Source organism: Vombatus ursinus, unplaced genomic scaffold, assembly GCF_900497805.2.
Source record: "Vombatus ursinus unplaced genomic scaffold, bare-nosed wombat genome assembly UNPS02014774.1, whole genome shotgun sequence".
Lineage (NCBI taxonomy): Eukaryota > Metazoa > Chordata > Mammalia > Diprotodontia > Vombatidae > Vombatus > Vombatus ursinus.
The window spans coordinates 18015990-18029900 of NW_020954552.1; the positions used below are offsets into that span (position 1 = coordinate 18015990).

At 37.1% G+C, this 13911-nt stretch overlaps 1 protein-coding gene across 1 annotated transcript; it reads right to left on the reverse strand.

Annotated features, from left to right (window-relative positions):
• Positions 1 to 7130: 7130 nt before the first annotated feature.
• On the reverse strand, positions 7131 to 12615 carry LOC114044670 (small EDRK-rich factor 1). The gene is made up of 3 exons (XM_027864276.1): positions 12500 to 12615; positions 10927 to 11035; positions 7131 to 7300 (listed from the first exon to the last, which is right to left on the reverse strand). The coding sequence occupies exons 1-3, from the start codon at positions 12504 to 12506 to the stop codon at positions 7228 to 7230; spliced, it is 189 nt and encodes a 62-aa protein (XP_027720077.1). The 5' UTR covers positions 12507 to 12615; the 3' UTR covers positions 7131 to 7227.
• Positions 12616 to 13911: the final 1296 nt, after the last annotated feature.

Here is a 13911-nt window from a genome sequence, read left to right on the forward strand (position 1 = left end):
CCCACGGAATAACCCAACCGCTCTTCTAAGGCAGATTCTCTACCGGTCTTCGATTTTCTCTTGCCATGAATTCATTACCTCCCCTCTTCAGTCCCTCGCCTTGATCCTGACTCCCCCATCCTTAAAAACCTTGAGTGGATCCCGCCGTCCCCGAAGCTATTGTCTTTTTACAGCCAAACTGCTGAAGAAAAAGGGGCGGGGGGCAGGTAGGTGGCGCAGTGGACACTTACTAGCTGTGTGACCCTGGGCAACTCACAACCCCAATTACCTAAAAAAAAAAAAAAAAAAAGCCTGTGCTGATTGTCTCCACTTTCTCACCTCCCACACATTTCTCCGCCCCTTGCAACGCGGCTTCCAAATCAGCTAAAACTGCTCTCTCCAAGGTCCCAAAGATCTCAACTGATAAATCTAAAGGCTTTTCCCCAGTCTTCATCCTTGCAACATCGCGTCCCTTCTCGTTTATTTTTCTTCCCTTAGTCGTTGTTACACTGTTGCCTCCTAAGTCATCTCGCTTGCCAGACTGTTTTCTCTCTTTGCTGGATCATCTCTCCTCTCACAATGGGTGTGTATCTTAGGGCTTTTTCCGGGGGCCCTATTTTCTTCTCCCTCCTATACCATATTTCCTGGTGGTCTCATCCAGTTCCATACCTAGAGTTATCACTTTCATGCAAATAACTGCAGTTGTGGCTGTCCACGCACAGCCATAGCAGCCATTTGGTCATCTTTATTGGGAACCCTAGGAAGGGCAGGTAGTGGAATCAGGAAGTCTCATCTTCATGAGTTCAAATCCAGCCTCAGTTCCTCACCTGTAAGGTGAGCTGGAAAAGGAAATGGCAAACCATTCAAATATCTTTGCCAAGAAAACCCCAAATCGGGTCATGAAGATTTGGAGTGACTCGACTCAACTTGTCAGATGATCTCAAGTTCAACTTGTCCAAAATAACTCACTCTTTCTCAACCCTCTCAACCTCCAGGTCTCAGGATTGAAAACACCAGTCATCCAGCTTGGAGTCATCCTTGATTCTTCTATTTTCATTCTCCAACTCCTCTCTCACTCCTTCTCCCATATTCAAAACAGTTGTTGAATATTGCACATTCTACCTCCATTACCCAAAGGGCTCAGGCTTTCATCACCCCTTGACAATAGCTTCAGTGGCTACTTGCCACCTTGATCTCCCCGATCCTATCCATCCTCCACATAATTTCCAGAACAATACTCCTAAGGCATGTCTGACCAATTTAGTAAACTCCAGTGGTTCCCTGTTATAGAGTCTAAGACAGGGGTAGAGAACCTGCAGCCTTGAGACCACATGTGGCTTTCTAGGTCCTTGGGCGAAGCCTTTTGACTTAGTCCAAGTTTTACAGAACAAATCCTTTTATTAAGAAGATTTGTTATATGAAGTTTGGATTCAGTCAAAGGACTGGATTTGAGGCCACATGTAGAGCACTGGCTGGCTTCAGACGTATTTATCAGAACTGAAACTGGTTTCCCAGGAAGTCGTTTTCCAGTTCATTCATCAGGCTGTCTTTTTGTGTAGTTCTGAACTGGATGGAGGAGGAGCTTCTGTTTCTACAACTTATCATTACTCTATCTGGGTTGGTTCTTTATCAGATGGGACATGTGTGGGACTCTCCCAGTTACAACTAACCTTGGGCAGTTCCAGTTGCTGTTTTTTATACCATTACAGGCAGTTGCTATTAAAATTTAAAATTATTAAAATAAAACTCTTCATTTAAGAGTTTCAAAGTAGCATTTTATCCTCTTAAATACAGGATCAATAGGATTTTATCCTCCATACAGGATCACTCCAAATAATATTTGGGCTTCATTGGACTTCATAGACTTAATACTAGCTCATCTAATTATTTTCCTTGATGGAGCAAATATCAAAGGGGAAAGAAATTGTCTAAGCCAAGCTTGTTTAAATGAAGAGCTGATCATAGGATCATAGATCTAGAACTATTTAAGGACTTCTCATGTTATATATGAGGAAATTTGAAATCCGAGGAAGTTGTGATTTGCCTAAGGTCATACAGATAGTGACTACTGTAATCTGGGACCAAGATTGGTCATTGCAATTAAAGTTCATGTTTTTTAGACCATATCTTTTTTAAAATATTGAATCACATCTTTTCATATGAACTTACATTTCCTAATTTATTGCTCACCCTGCCCACCCTCTTTCTGAGAGCATCTCTCATAACAAAGAGGAGGAAAAAAAGAGTCCAGCAAACCTAAACAACATATTGAAAAAGACTTACATTACATACAATGTTGCATACTAATAGTCCCCATATCTCTGCAAAGACGTTGGGAGAAGTACCTTTTCATATATCTTCTTTGAGCCAACTTTGTTATAATTGTACAGCATTCAATTTTTTTTTTTTTTTGCTGTTCTTTCCATTTACATTGTTGTCATGTATGTTGTTTTCCTGGTTCTATTTCACTTTTCATCAATTCATAAAAGTATTCCTATGCACCTCTGTATTCATCTTGTTCATTTCTCACAGCACAGTTAATATTCCATTACATTCATGTACCACAATATATTTAACCATTCTCTGATTGAAGGCATCCAGTTTTTCCCCCTAGGGTTTGGTATCATAAAAAATGATGCTACAAGTATTTTGGTGTACATAGAGCCTTTTCTTTACCATTGTCCTCCTTGGGGTATGTGCCTATCAGCAGACCTTCTGGGTCAAAGGGTAGACAGACATTTTAGTCACTTTCTTTGAATAATTTCATATTGCTTTTTCCCTGTCAAATGTTTTCCTTCTTATCCTATTAACCACATATTTTAATTAAAAAAATATATATTTTATTGACTGCTTCATCTTTAAAAATTTCTCAACTTCTAGCCTCCCCACACCAAACCATTCATTTTAACAAAGAAAACCAATTAAGCAAAAAACACCCAATACAACAACTGTATCTAACCATATATTCTGTACTCTGGCCAGGTATTTGCCACTTCTTTACCATGGGAAGAAAGTACATGTTTTATCATCTGTTCTCCAGGAACATCATTAAAAGAAAAAATACTAAGTGATGACTTCCTTCCATTGTAGTCATTGTATATCTTATTCTTTTGGCTCTGCTTGTTTTATGCTTCAGTTTATACAAATCTTCCCATGTCATTTCTTAAGTAATAATATTCCCTTAACCTCAAATACCAGTGTTTTGGGCTTTCCCCCCCAGCCATTCCCTAATCAATAAGTATTTACTGTTTCCAGTTCTTTGCTACCAGAGTGCTACTATACTATTTTGGAATATATTAGGTTTCTATTTCCATGTTTTATCATCTTTGATTTATTTAGTAATGAAATGCTAGCACAAAAGGTTTGGACAGTTTAGTCACTTGTCTTTCATCATTTCAAATAGTTTTCCAGAATAGCTGGACCAGTTCTGAGCTCCACAAACAGTATATTAGTATTATATTTTTGTAGTAGTAAAAAATTGCAAACAAAATGGGTGCCATTTGATTGGAGTATGGCTAAACAAATTTTGGTACATGAATATGATGGAATATTCCTGTGCTGTAAGAAAAATGAATACAGAGAAGCATGGGAAGACTTATATGAACTAATACAAAATAAAGTAAGCAGACCCAGGAAAATAATATACACAATGACTACAACAATGTAAATGGAAAGGACGACAATAAAACAAGACTGAATGCTGCAATATTATAATGACCAAACTTGGACCCCAAGAAAACACATAATAAGGAACCTTTCTAGTTTCTTTGCAGAGATAGAGGGCTCAGTGTGGAACACAGCATATAATATCAGACTGTGCTGATCGTGTTGGCTAATTTTAATGATTTTTTTTGTTTTTTCTTCATAAGGGATTTTGTCTCTGAGGAGTAAAAAGCATATATTATGAAATGCGGATAACATAAAAACAAAATGTCAAGAAAATGTATTTTTAAAAGTGTATTTGGTGTGCCCATGTTCCCGTTGCCCCTCCAACAACATTATCTGTTCCTATTTTGTCATCTCTGTCATTCTGCAGAGTAATAAAATGAAATCTCAGAGTTGTTTCAACTTGCATCTATTAGTGATATGAATTTTTTAAATGATCATATGTAAGTTTCAGTTCTTTAGAGACATTCATATCTTTTGAGCACCTATCTATTGAGGTATGGCTCTTGGTATTATATATTTGCATCAGTTTCCTATATATCTTGGATATCATACTTTTATGAGTGATATTTGATTCAAGTATTTTCCCTCTCAATAGTTTTTGTTTTCATCTTTGTTGACTGATAACATGCAAAAGCCTTTTAATTTTAGGTAATCAAGGTAGAACATTTTATCTTTTATGACCTCTTTCCTATTTGCTTATAAATTCTTCCCCTAACCATATCTCCTCTTGCTAATTTTTAAATGATGTGAGCTCTGTTCAGTTCAAATATCCATTTTCAGCTTACTGGTGTAAGATGTTGGTTTGAATCTAATTTATTCTAATCTGCTTTCCAGTTTTCCCAGTAACTCTTGTCAAAATGGGAGCCCTTCCCCCATTAGTATTCTTAAACTTATAAAAAACTAGGCTACTATTTTGTATTGTTACTGTTCCTTGCCATACCATGCCACCATTTTTTTTTTTTTTGCCAAGTACCCAGTTTTGGTAACAGCTGCTTTACAGGAAAGAGGTCTGGAAATACTTCTGCCCCCTTTATTTGTACTTTTTCTTATTTCCTTTGAGATTCCAGACCTTTCCCCTCTTTCAATGTTTACATCATTTTACTGAGAAAAAGATGCATCTCATCTTCAGTCATAGATCATAAATCTAGAGCCAGATGGGACCTGAAAGGCCCCTCATTTTACAGATGAGGAAACTAAGGTCCAAGGAATAACTTGTCCAAGGTCACAAAGGTAGCATCAGAAATGGGAACTGACCCCAGGTCTCGAATGCAGTCAGTGCTCTATTCCACTACTACACTGTCTCCCTTAAGAGTTTTGCCTAGTTCTGTAAAGGACCCTTCCTTATTTCTTATGTCTAAATTTAGATTATTTCTTACTATGCCTAAATTTAGGTGTAATTTTTTATTATATTGGCAGAGCCCTCCAATTATTTGCCTTCTCTAAAGAGTATTTCTGGACTATCTTGGAAGATTAACTTCCAGATGCTATTTACATTGTATTAATTTTGAAGGAAATTTCTTATTTCTTTCTAGGTTGTTAGTACTTAGAAATGCTGATTTCTGTCAATTTACTTTGTATTGTGTTACCTTATTGAATTTATTGTCTCTATTCTCTTCACCGATTTCCTGGTACCTATTATCTTTTCAGGTCTTCTATAGAAGTTCTCCTTAACAGATATATTTTCAGATATTTAATATCTCAGGTATACCACTGTATTTCTGTTGTCTCCCATTCATGACATCGTACCAGTCATCTACCTTTTCTGATTATCATATGTTATTAACCCTGGGGTAAAATGTCACAGCCTATTTAGGCTGAAGTGTGACTATTTGCTTTTTGCATTATCTGTAATTGGGGAGGCAAGGCAGTATGGTATGTAACAGGTAGAATGCTGAACTTGGGACTGAGGAGGCCGGGGTTTGAATCCTATGTCTGACATGTGTTAGCTGTGTACTACATAGGCAAGTGACTTACTCTCTCAGCCTCAGTTTCTACAGTTCTAAAAACAGTATAATACTTGCACTTACCTAATAAGAGTTATGAGGATCAAAGAAGATGTTTGTAAACCATATAAGTGTTAAGCTATCATTCCATTAATTCATAGCCACACACATCAGTAGAACATGATTTTAAAGAAATGGGCTTTTGCCATAACTAGTAAGTGGCATCTTTGAAAACATTAAGCATTCACATTTTTTTTTTTTTTTTGGCTAGGCAATGGGGTTAAGTGACTTGCCCAGGGTCACATGGCTAGTAAGTGTTATGTGTCTAAGGCCAGATTTGAACTCAGGTCCTTCTGAATCCACGGCACCACCTAGCTGCCCCCAAACACAATTTTCTTTACTGTGGTCAGAAACACAGTGGATGCCAGACTTTTAAAAGAATTTTCGTTAATGAAGGGGACAGTATACTACAACTAACAGTTAATATGAAAGCCAGAAGTCCTTCCTTGCTTTAATGAACAAATGATAATTTGAGTCATTTCCACTCCTGTAAAATAAGTCTAAAATAAATGATTACAAATAGTTGTAGCATGTTATGGCTTTGTTTTTTTAATCTACCATACATCTGAGAAGCCGTGTGGCAGAATAGATATTGAATTTTGTGACCCTGGGGAGCACACTTAACCTCTCAGTGCCTCAAGCAAATCAGAGACTATATACTGCAGAGCAGGTGCTGATTTGCATGGGTAGAGAGAATTCCTTACACATATAAAATCATAAATCTGGTTAAAAAAAAAAAAGTATTTCTTTCTATTGAGTCAGATGGAACTCTTAAAAGTCTCAAGATCTGGGTTGGAATCTCTGTTCATTTACTGGTCGTGTAACTTTGTGTCTTGGGCCTCAGTTTCTCCATTTGTAAAAGGAGGAATGGCATGTCTAGTTGGATAAAAATGTCACTGAATGGCATTTTCCCCTTTTTTCCCTTCAGAATTATGTTTACAGTGTATATTGATATAGATTGCTGATATCTTTTGAGGATATATTTCTGCTCTGTCCAGAAAGTAACATTTTTATAGGGAAGGTCAATGCTGGATTGAAAGAGGGTAGTCAACATACCTTCACAATTTTTTTAAGTTAAATGGAAATATAAAAATGCAAATTAGATTGCTGTTGTTAAAACATTTGTTTACTAATCAGAGAAGTGTCATATTTAGATAATATTTCATGCAAAACATGCTCTAAAAAGTTACACAAAAACTTGACTTTTATAAATTCAATAGTAAAAAATTATAATGGATCTTAATGACTTACTTCAAACAAAAAGTTATGAGGATACTACAGAAAAGATGAAAATTTGAAGCTTAAAGTTTAGTATCAAACAATTTATCTACATAATTCTAGATATTAATGTGAACCACAGAGATTCATTAATTTCTATCACTTTTATAAGCATGAAGAAATGTTCCTTTTTTTAGAACTATTCTATATCATGCAGCTTAAGTTATCATGTACTAAAAAGAAGTAGGAAGTAAACAAGTCTAAGGATATGATAAATTGTTAGATATTTAATGGCTGGTCATTCTACAAACTCTTGATTTCAGATCCTGTGATCCACCTTGTTCTTCAAATTACTGTGTCATTTTTCACCTGTCTGCAGAGATTTCTTCTCATTAGCAGCCTTCTGCTTTTGTTGCATGATTTCAGAATCCCTATGAAAAACAAAAACATGAGCTGCTATAAAAAAATTAACTTACTTTTTTTTACAGATATCCTGTTTCTCTTACGCATAAAAAGGCATTTGAAGTATCTGAAAAACAAGTACTAAAACAATTACATTTCCCCATTTCCCTCTTTGTTTTTCTTCCTTAGTAAGGAATAGATGGGAGCAACTGGAAATACACTGCTTTGCTAATGCAGCTATAATTCTTATTGGATTTTGTTGTGCTAAAATGTCCTGAGAAAGTTGTTTCCTTGCTAGATTTCACTCTTAGAAGCTGAATCTCATAATTCATTAACAGATAGACCAGGAAATTGGCCTAAGACCAGGAAATGGGCCTAGGTTCTTAAAAAGATATCAGAGTTAAATTTGTTAATCCAAAAATGTTTTAGAAACATATACTTTATTTTTTTCAAGTTGATATATATATATATTTTAATATATTCATGTCCATAAAGGAATCCAATAAGATGGGTGACCAACTTATTCCCCAAATGTAAAAACAACCCAAGGGTATAATGACTAGGGGGTAGCTTAACAAGTGGTGATACAAGACATGAAGGTGAAGCTGAGTGAACAATGTTAACCAGAATATATTATTGACAGTATTCATATAAACATCAAATAGCAAGTAGTGGGGTCTAGACACAGAAGAATGAGAGTTCAGAAAGAGACAATGAAATCAACAACCCATCATTGTAATTTTCACTAAAGTTAATGCATTTTCTAACCAGCTATAAATGACAGTTTATAGTTTCATGTAAGTTCTTTTAAAAAATATTTATTTATTTTTAGTTTTCAACATTCACTTCCATAAGATTTTGAGTTCCAAATTTTCTCCCCATCTCTCCCCTCCCCTAATCCGAAGACAGAGTGTAAATTGATATGGGCTCAACATATACATTCATATTAAACCTATTTTCAATATTAGTTATGTTGTAAAGAAGAATAGAACCGATGGGAGAAACCACAAAAGAAAAAAAAAAAAAAGACAGCAAATAATATGCTTCGATCTGCATTAAGACTCCATAGTTCTTTTTCTGGATGTGGGCAGTATTTTCCATCATGAATCTTTTGGAGTTGTCTTAGATCCTTGCATTGCAAAGAAGAGATAAGTCTATCAAAGTTAGTCATCACACAGTGTGGCTGTTACTGTGTACAATGCTTTCCTGGTTCTGCTCATTTCACTCAGCATTAGTCCATACAAGTCTTTCCAGGTTTTCCTTAAGTCCAACTGCTCATCATTTCTTATAGCACAATAGTATTCCATTACATTCATATACCACAACTTGTTCAGCCATTCTCCAACTGATGGACATCCCTTCAATTTCCAATTCTTTGCCACCACAAAAAGAGATGCTATAAATATTTTTTGTACCTGTAAGCCCTTTTCCCATTTGTATGATCTCTTTGGGATACAGACCTAGAAATGGTATTGCTGGGTCAAAGGATATGCAGTTTTATAGCCCTTTGGGCATAGTTCCAAACTGCTCTCTAGAATGGATGGATCAGTTCACAACTCCACTAACAATGCATTAGTGTTTCAATTTTCCCACATCTTCTCCAATGTTTATCATTTTCTTGTTTTGTCATGTTAGCCAATCTGATAGGTGTGATGTGGTACCTCAAAGTTGTTTTGATTTGCATTTCTCTAATATTGAATAGTGATTTAGAGCATTTTTTCATATGATTAGTTTTAATTTTTTCATTTGAAAACTGCCTGTTCATATCCTTTGACCAATTTATCAGTTGGAGAATGACTTGTATTCTTATAAATTTGACTAAGTTCTCTGTATATTTTAGAAATGAGGCCTTTATCAGAGATACTGGTTGTAAAAATTCTGTTTTCTGTTTCAGCCTCCTAATCTCGGTTGCACTGGCTTTGTTTGTGCAAAAACTTTTCAATTTAATGTAATCAAAATTATCCATTTTGTATTTCATAATATTCTATGCAAGCTCTTTTTTATTTTATTTTTGAATCTTTTAGTAGACTGTAAGCTCCCTATGTATGGGCAGACATTGTTTCCCTTTGTATTCCCAATATACCTAGCTTATTAACTTGTTGATTTTATGTAAGTGCTTACTTCCATTTACCTTCATAGACCCTGCACTAATGAGAAACTCAGCGTTAGTCATCTTAATAGTAATGTCATAGGAATGAAATGTCACATGATAATGTTAAAGATTTTACTGTCTAAATCAAGGGCTCCGTGATGCAAATACAAGATGTAGTCAACATTACACAATCTCAAATTTTTGAATTGGAAGGGACCTCATTGATTATCAAGTTCAACCCGTAACCCCAAAAGAACTGCTTACCTGACAAAGTGCTCCATCTGCCAAAGATCTCAAAAGAGGATAAACCCACTTACCTTCTAATTGTTAGGAAATCTCTCCAGACCACCTTAATCCTAATTCTTGGACCACCCCTTCTCTACTCATTACTTAGACTCAGATAAGTTTATTAAAAAATATTTTAAAACAAATCCATGTCATTTGAATTTTAATATAGTTCAGTACTATCATGGAAGAGATACTCTAACATTAACTGAACTCTCATGGAACTTATTGCATATTGCCCTTATAATAGAGATAATCTGTGTATACAAATTAACTATTAGAGGAGTGTTTGGAGAACAAGCATCTTAAATTTCTTTGTACCCCTCCTCACATGGGGTGCCTCCAGAAAAGTACAGTATGGTGCCTTTAACAAAGAAGAATTGTGACTTACTTAGTAAAAGATTGTCCAATCAATGGATAATCACTTTTGCACATTTTATTTAGAAGTCCTTGTAGTAGCAAAGAACTGAAAACAAAGTATATGTCCATCGACTGCGGAATACTTAAACAAATTGTGGTGCATAAATGTAATGAAATAATACTATTCTGTGAGAAAAATATCATAGACAAAACAATCCAAAATGAAATGTAGCAAAATTACAAAGAACAAGCTGGGCTCCAAAGAGGACATATGAGAAGACACCTTCACTCCTTTGCAGTTACTTGAATGTGGAACATTGCCTATGTTTATCACTTGTTTTAATGTATTGATTGGTTTTGACTTTTTTTCTTTCTTCTTTTCTCTTTAAAAATTCTTTATTATAAGGGATGGCTGCCTAGGTGGGAGGAGGGAAGGAAATACAAAAGGAAATTTATGTGATTACAAAACAGATACTAATAAAAATCTATTTGGGGCAGCTAGGTGGTACAGTAAATAGACCACTGGCTCTGGAGTCAGGAGGACTCAAGTTAAAATCAAGCCTCAGACACTTCCTAGCTGTGTGACCATGGGCAAGTCACTTAACCCCGACTATCTCCCCATCAAAAACAAAACAAAACAAAAAACCTATTTAAAAAGGTGTCACACTTCTGATTCTCTGTTTCTATATTCTAAGTGGACAAAGCAGTCATGAAAGGTCCTATATAGCCTCAATCTGCAATGAAAAAGGACTGGACCTGGGTGTCCCATATCATAGCCCTAGAGGGTTCAGATGAAGGGATATAACAAATTTATTTGTCATTTCCTTCTAATAATCACTTTTAAGAAATATTTTCTGCTTCCAGGTCAAGAGATCAAATGAAAAGCCAATTACTTAATAAGTCCCATTAAAAACTTACCTCTGCTTTCTCTGGGAGGCAGACAAGCTATCTTCTTTTCTCTTTCCCTTGCTAATCTCCTGTGTTTTCTTCATGTTTTTCTGACGGGCAAGTTCCCGCTGGTTTCCACCTACAAAAATAAACAGCACTCATGCTTTTAACCCCTTCTTCATATTCTTAGTTAGGTCCGTTTAAAGGACTTATTATATGTGAATCTTTAGTCTGAACTGGCAGCAGGTCTTACAGGTATGATAGGATTAGGAGACACATGACAGCACATTACTATACCATAAACAATATTAACATTGCTTACTACCACACCATGTCTTTCTTAAAATCATTTCAAGTTCATAGGACCATAGATTTAAGGCTGGAAGAGACCTTAGAAATCTTCATCTAGTCCAATGTATCATTTCACTTAAGGTAAGTGATGCAGACTACAGCCCTATACCTGGAGTCAGGAAGATCAGAGTTCAAATCCTGCCTCACTTACTAGTCATTTAACCTTGGCAAGTCACTTAATGGCCATTTGCCTCAGTTTCCTCAACTGTAAAATGGGGGTAATAATAGAACCCACCTCTGTGAGGATCAAATGAGATAACACAGTGCTTGACAAACAGCAGGTACTTAAATGCTTCTTTCTTTCCTTCCTTTCCTTACTTCCTAAGGCCCAGAGAAATTAGGTGACTTGTTCATTATTACACAATAATAAATGGCAGAGACTAGACTCTTACTCAGGTCCTCTGACCAAACCCCAGCACTCTGTAAGCAGCTTGATTGCAGTGGGTAGGAGTCAAGACATACTTTTACAGATGATAAATGAATTACAAATTGTCCTATTATGAGGTCAGTGCTCCCACGAAAATGGTTATAAATTTTTACTTATACATAGAATTTAGGCTTGCAAAAAATCCTCCTCCTCATTCTCAAAAGAGAGATCGTGGGAGACAATCTTGGCTCTTTATCCTTACTATTGGTTACATCATGGCTTTAGACATCATCCATAAACAGACCATAACATATAATAGGGCCACATTTCTCTTTCCTCTTCCATCCCACATCCCCCGCTCCACTGTCTTGTCTAGACAGTAAGAATATCTTCCTCAGAAGGAGGGGTTTATCAAACGTTTATATCTCAAATGGATGGGAAATTGGGAAGAGGGCTGCATACCGCGGAGTATTTCAAAGTGCTGAAGCTGAAATCTACAGGCTGGACCCCCGAAGTCAGCAAAGGGGGTGAGGACCAGGACAACCGTACGGAAGCACAGTCTTTGTTAAACTGCCGCTTTCTGAAACCGGGGCTGACAGGTGATGCATCCTGGGGGTGCCCAGGACAGCCCAGCTTTCCCTTCCCCTCCCCTCCCCAGGTGCGCAGGAGGGCAGCGCTGGGTCTGCACCTGCCCCGAAGCAGGACGGAGCCCTTCATGAAGGTGGGGGGGCAGCCTGGGGTCGCTCGGGGTCACCGGGAGCGGGACAAGCTCCTTCCTCCGCCGGGAAGGCCCGGAGGGCAGCCTCTCGGGCATCACAAAGATCTGGGGCCGCAGACCTGGGAAAGGGACCTCTGGGCTCCCGCAGCCGATCCGCTAACACTTACGGGCCATTGCGACCGTCCGAGTCTCGAAGGGAACCAACAACTCTGATGAGCAACCGTCCACACAAAAGTCCCCCCACCTTCGCCACAGTACCCAACAGGACTGCAACCGCCGCTGCACCCGACCTTAAATAGGCTCAGGTGCCTGTGTCGTCACCAGGCTCCACCCACAGCAACGAGAAAAACATCCGCCGGTATTCGATGGAAACAGCCGTTGCTAAGGCGCATGCGTTAAAGGTGAACCTCGTTAAGAGTGAATTTGTGCACCGAGAGTCCTCATCTTAGTTTTGTTTTGTAAGCCCCTAAGGTGTCTTCTTTTAAATCTTTTTTTTTTTTATTATGAACGTAACAATTACCAGCACACATATCAGAGTATATGAACTCCTAAAGTTGCTACATCATAGTTTTTTTTTAAGTATACATTACATTTAACATAGTAACAAAATTGCTGTTTATGATCTTTTCTGAACTTTTCAATTTTGTTTTTAATTTTTTTCATTGCGAGTAATAAATTATTTTAAGGTTCTGTTGATGCTTTCTTAAAAAATCTGCTTCATCACCTTCCAACTCAATAGAAAACCTCCCTCAGGCTCCTCTGAGAAACAAATCAATGATGTGGTCATGTCTAAAAATGCCATTCTTCACTTATAGTTTGTAAGGGTGGGGTTGAAACTGCCCCCATTTGGTACTGATGCCTTGATTAGGTGACACTTTTTGACTGAAAACCATCAGAACTAAGTGCTAACCTGCCCTGTATATCTGCTTGAATCAATTAAAGTCATTGTGTGCTTAACTCTCTAAATTATTTGAATAAAAGAGAATTGGGAGAAAGAAATTCTGAGCTTCTGGACTAGAGTGGTTAAAAAAAAATAACTGAGTTGTGGCCCTGAAGAGAGAGATTGAAGAAAGTCATTGTTTCTACAGGTATCTTAGAGAACTGTAGCTTTGGGAAGTCTTTCCCATACTTCCCTTCTTGACACCTGTCTATTCATAAACACTAAATATTATCTGCTGTTTAATTACCCAAATGTTTCCATTAAAGTGAATTTTGGCCTCAAGAAGCCAGGAATTAACTAGAGGTTGTGTTAGGAATTTTCCTAAATGAGGGCTCAGAGCAACTATAATTTAACTTGAAACTTTTCATCTAAAAACAACAAAAACCCTCCCTAAAGCCAAAGATGAAAGAACCAAGTGGACCTTAATGTGCTATCCCTACCCTCAGCCTTAAAATGAGCTTATTATTATAAAAGGATGTTACAAATCCATCACCTCTCTGCCAAGAGGCAGAAGGAATGCTTCAGTCTTAAGTCAGGATTGGTCACTGGAATAATCAGAATTCCTGAAGTGATTTCTTCTGAGCTCCACCCAGAAAGGATGATCCGATTTAGGAAGGCCTACTCCTTAGAGGACTTGAA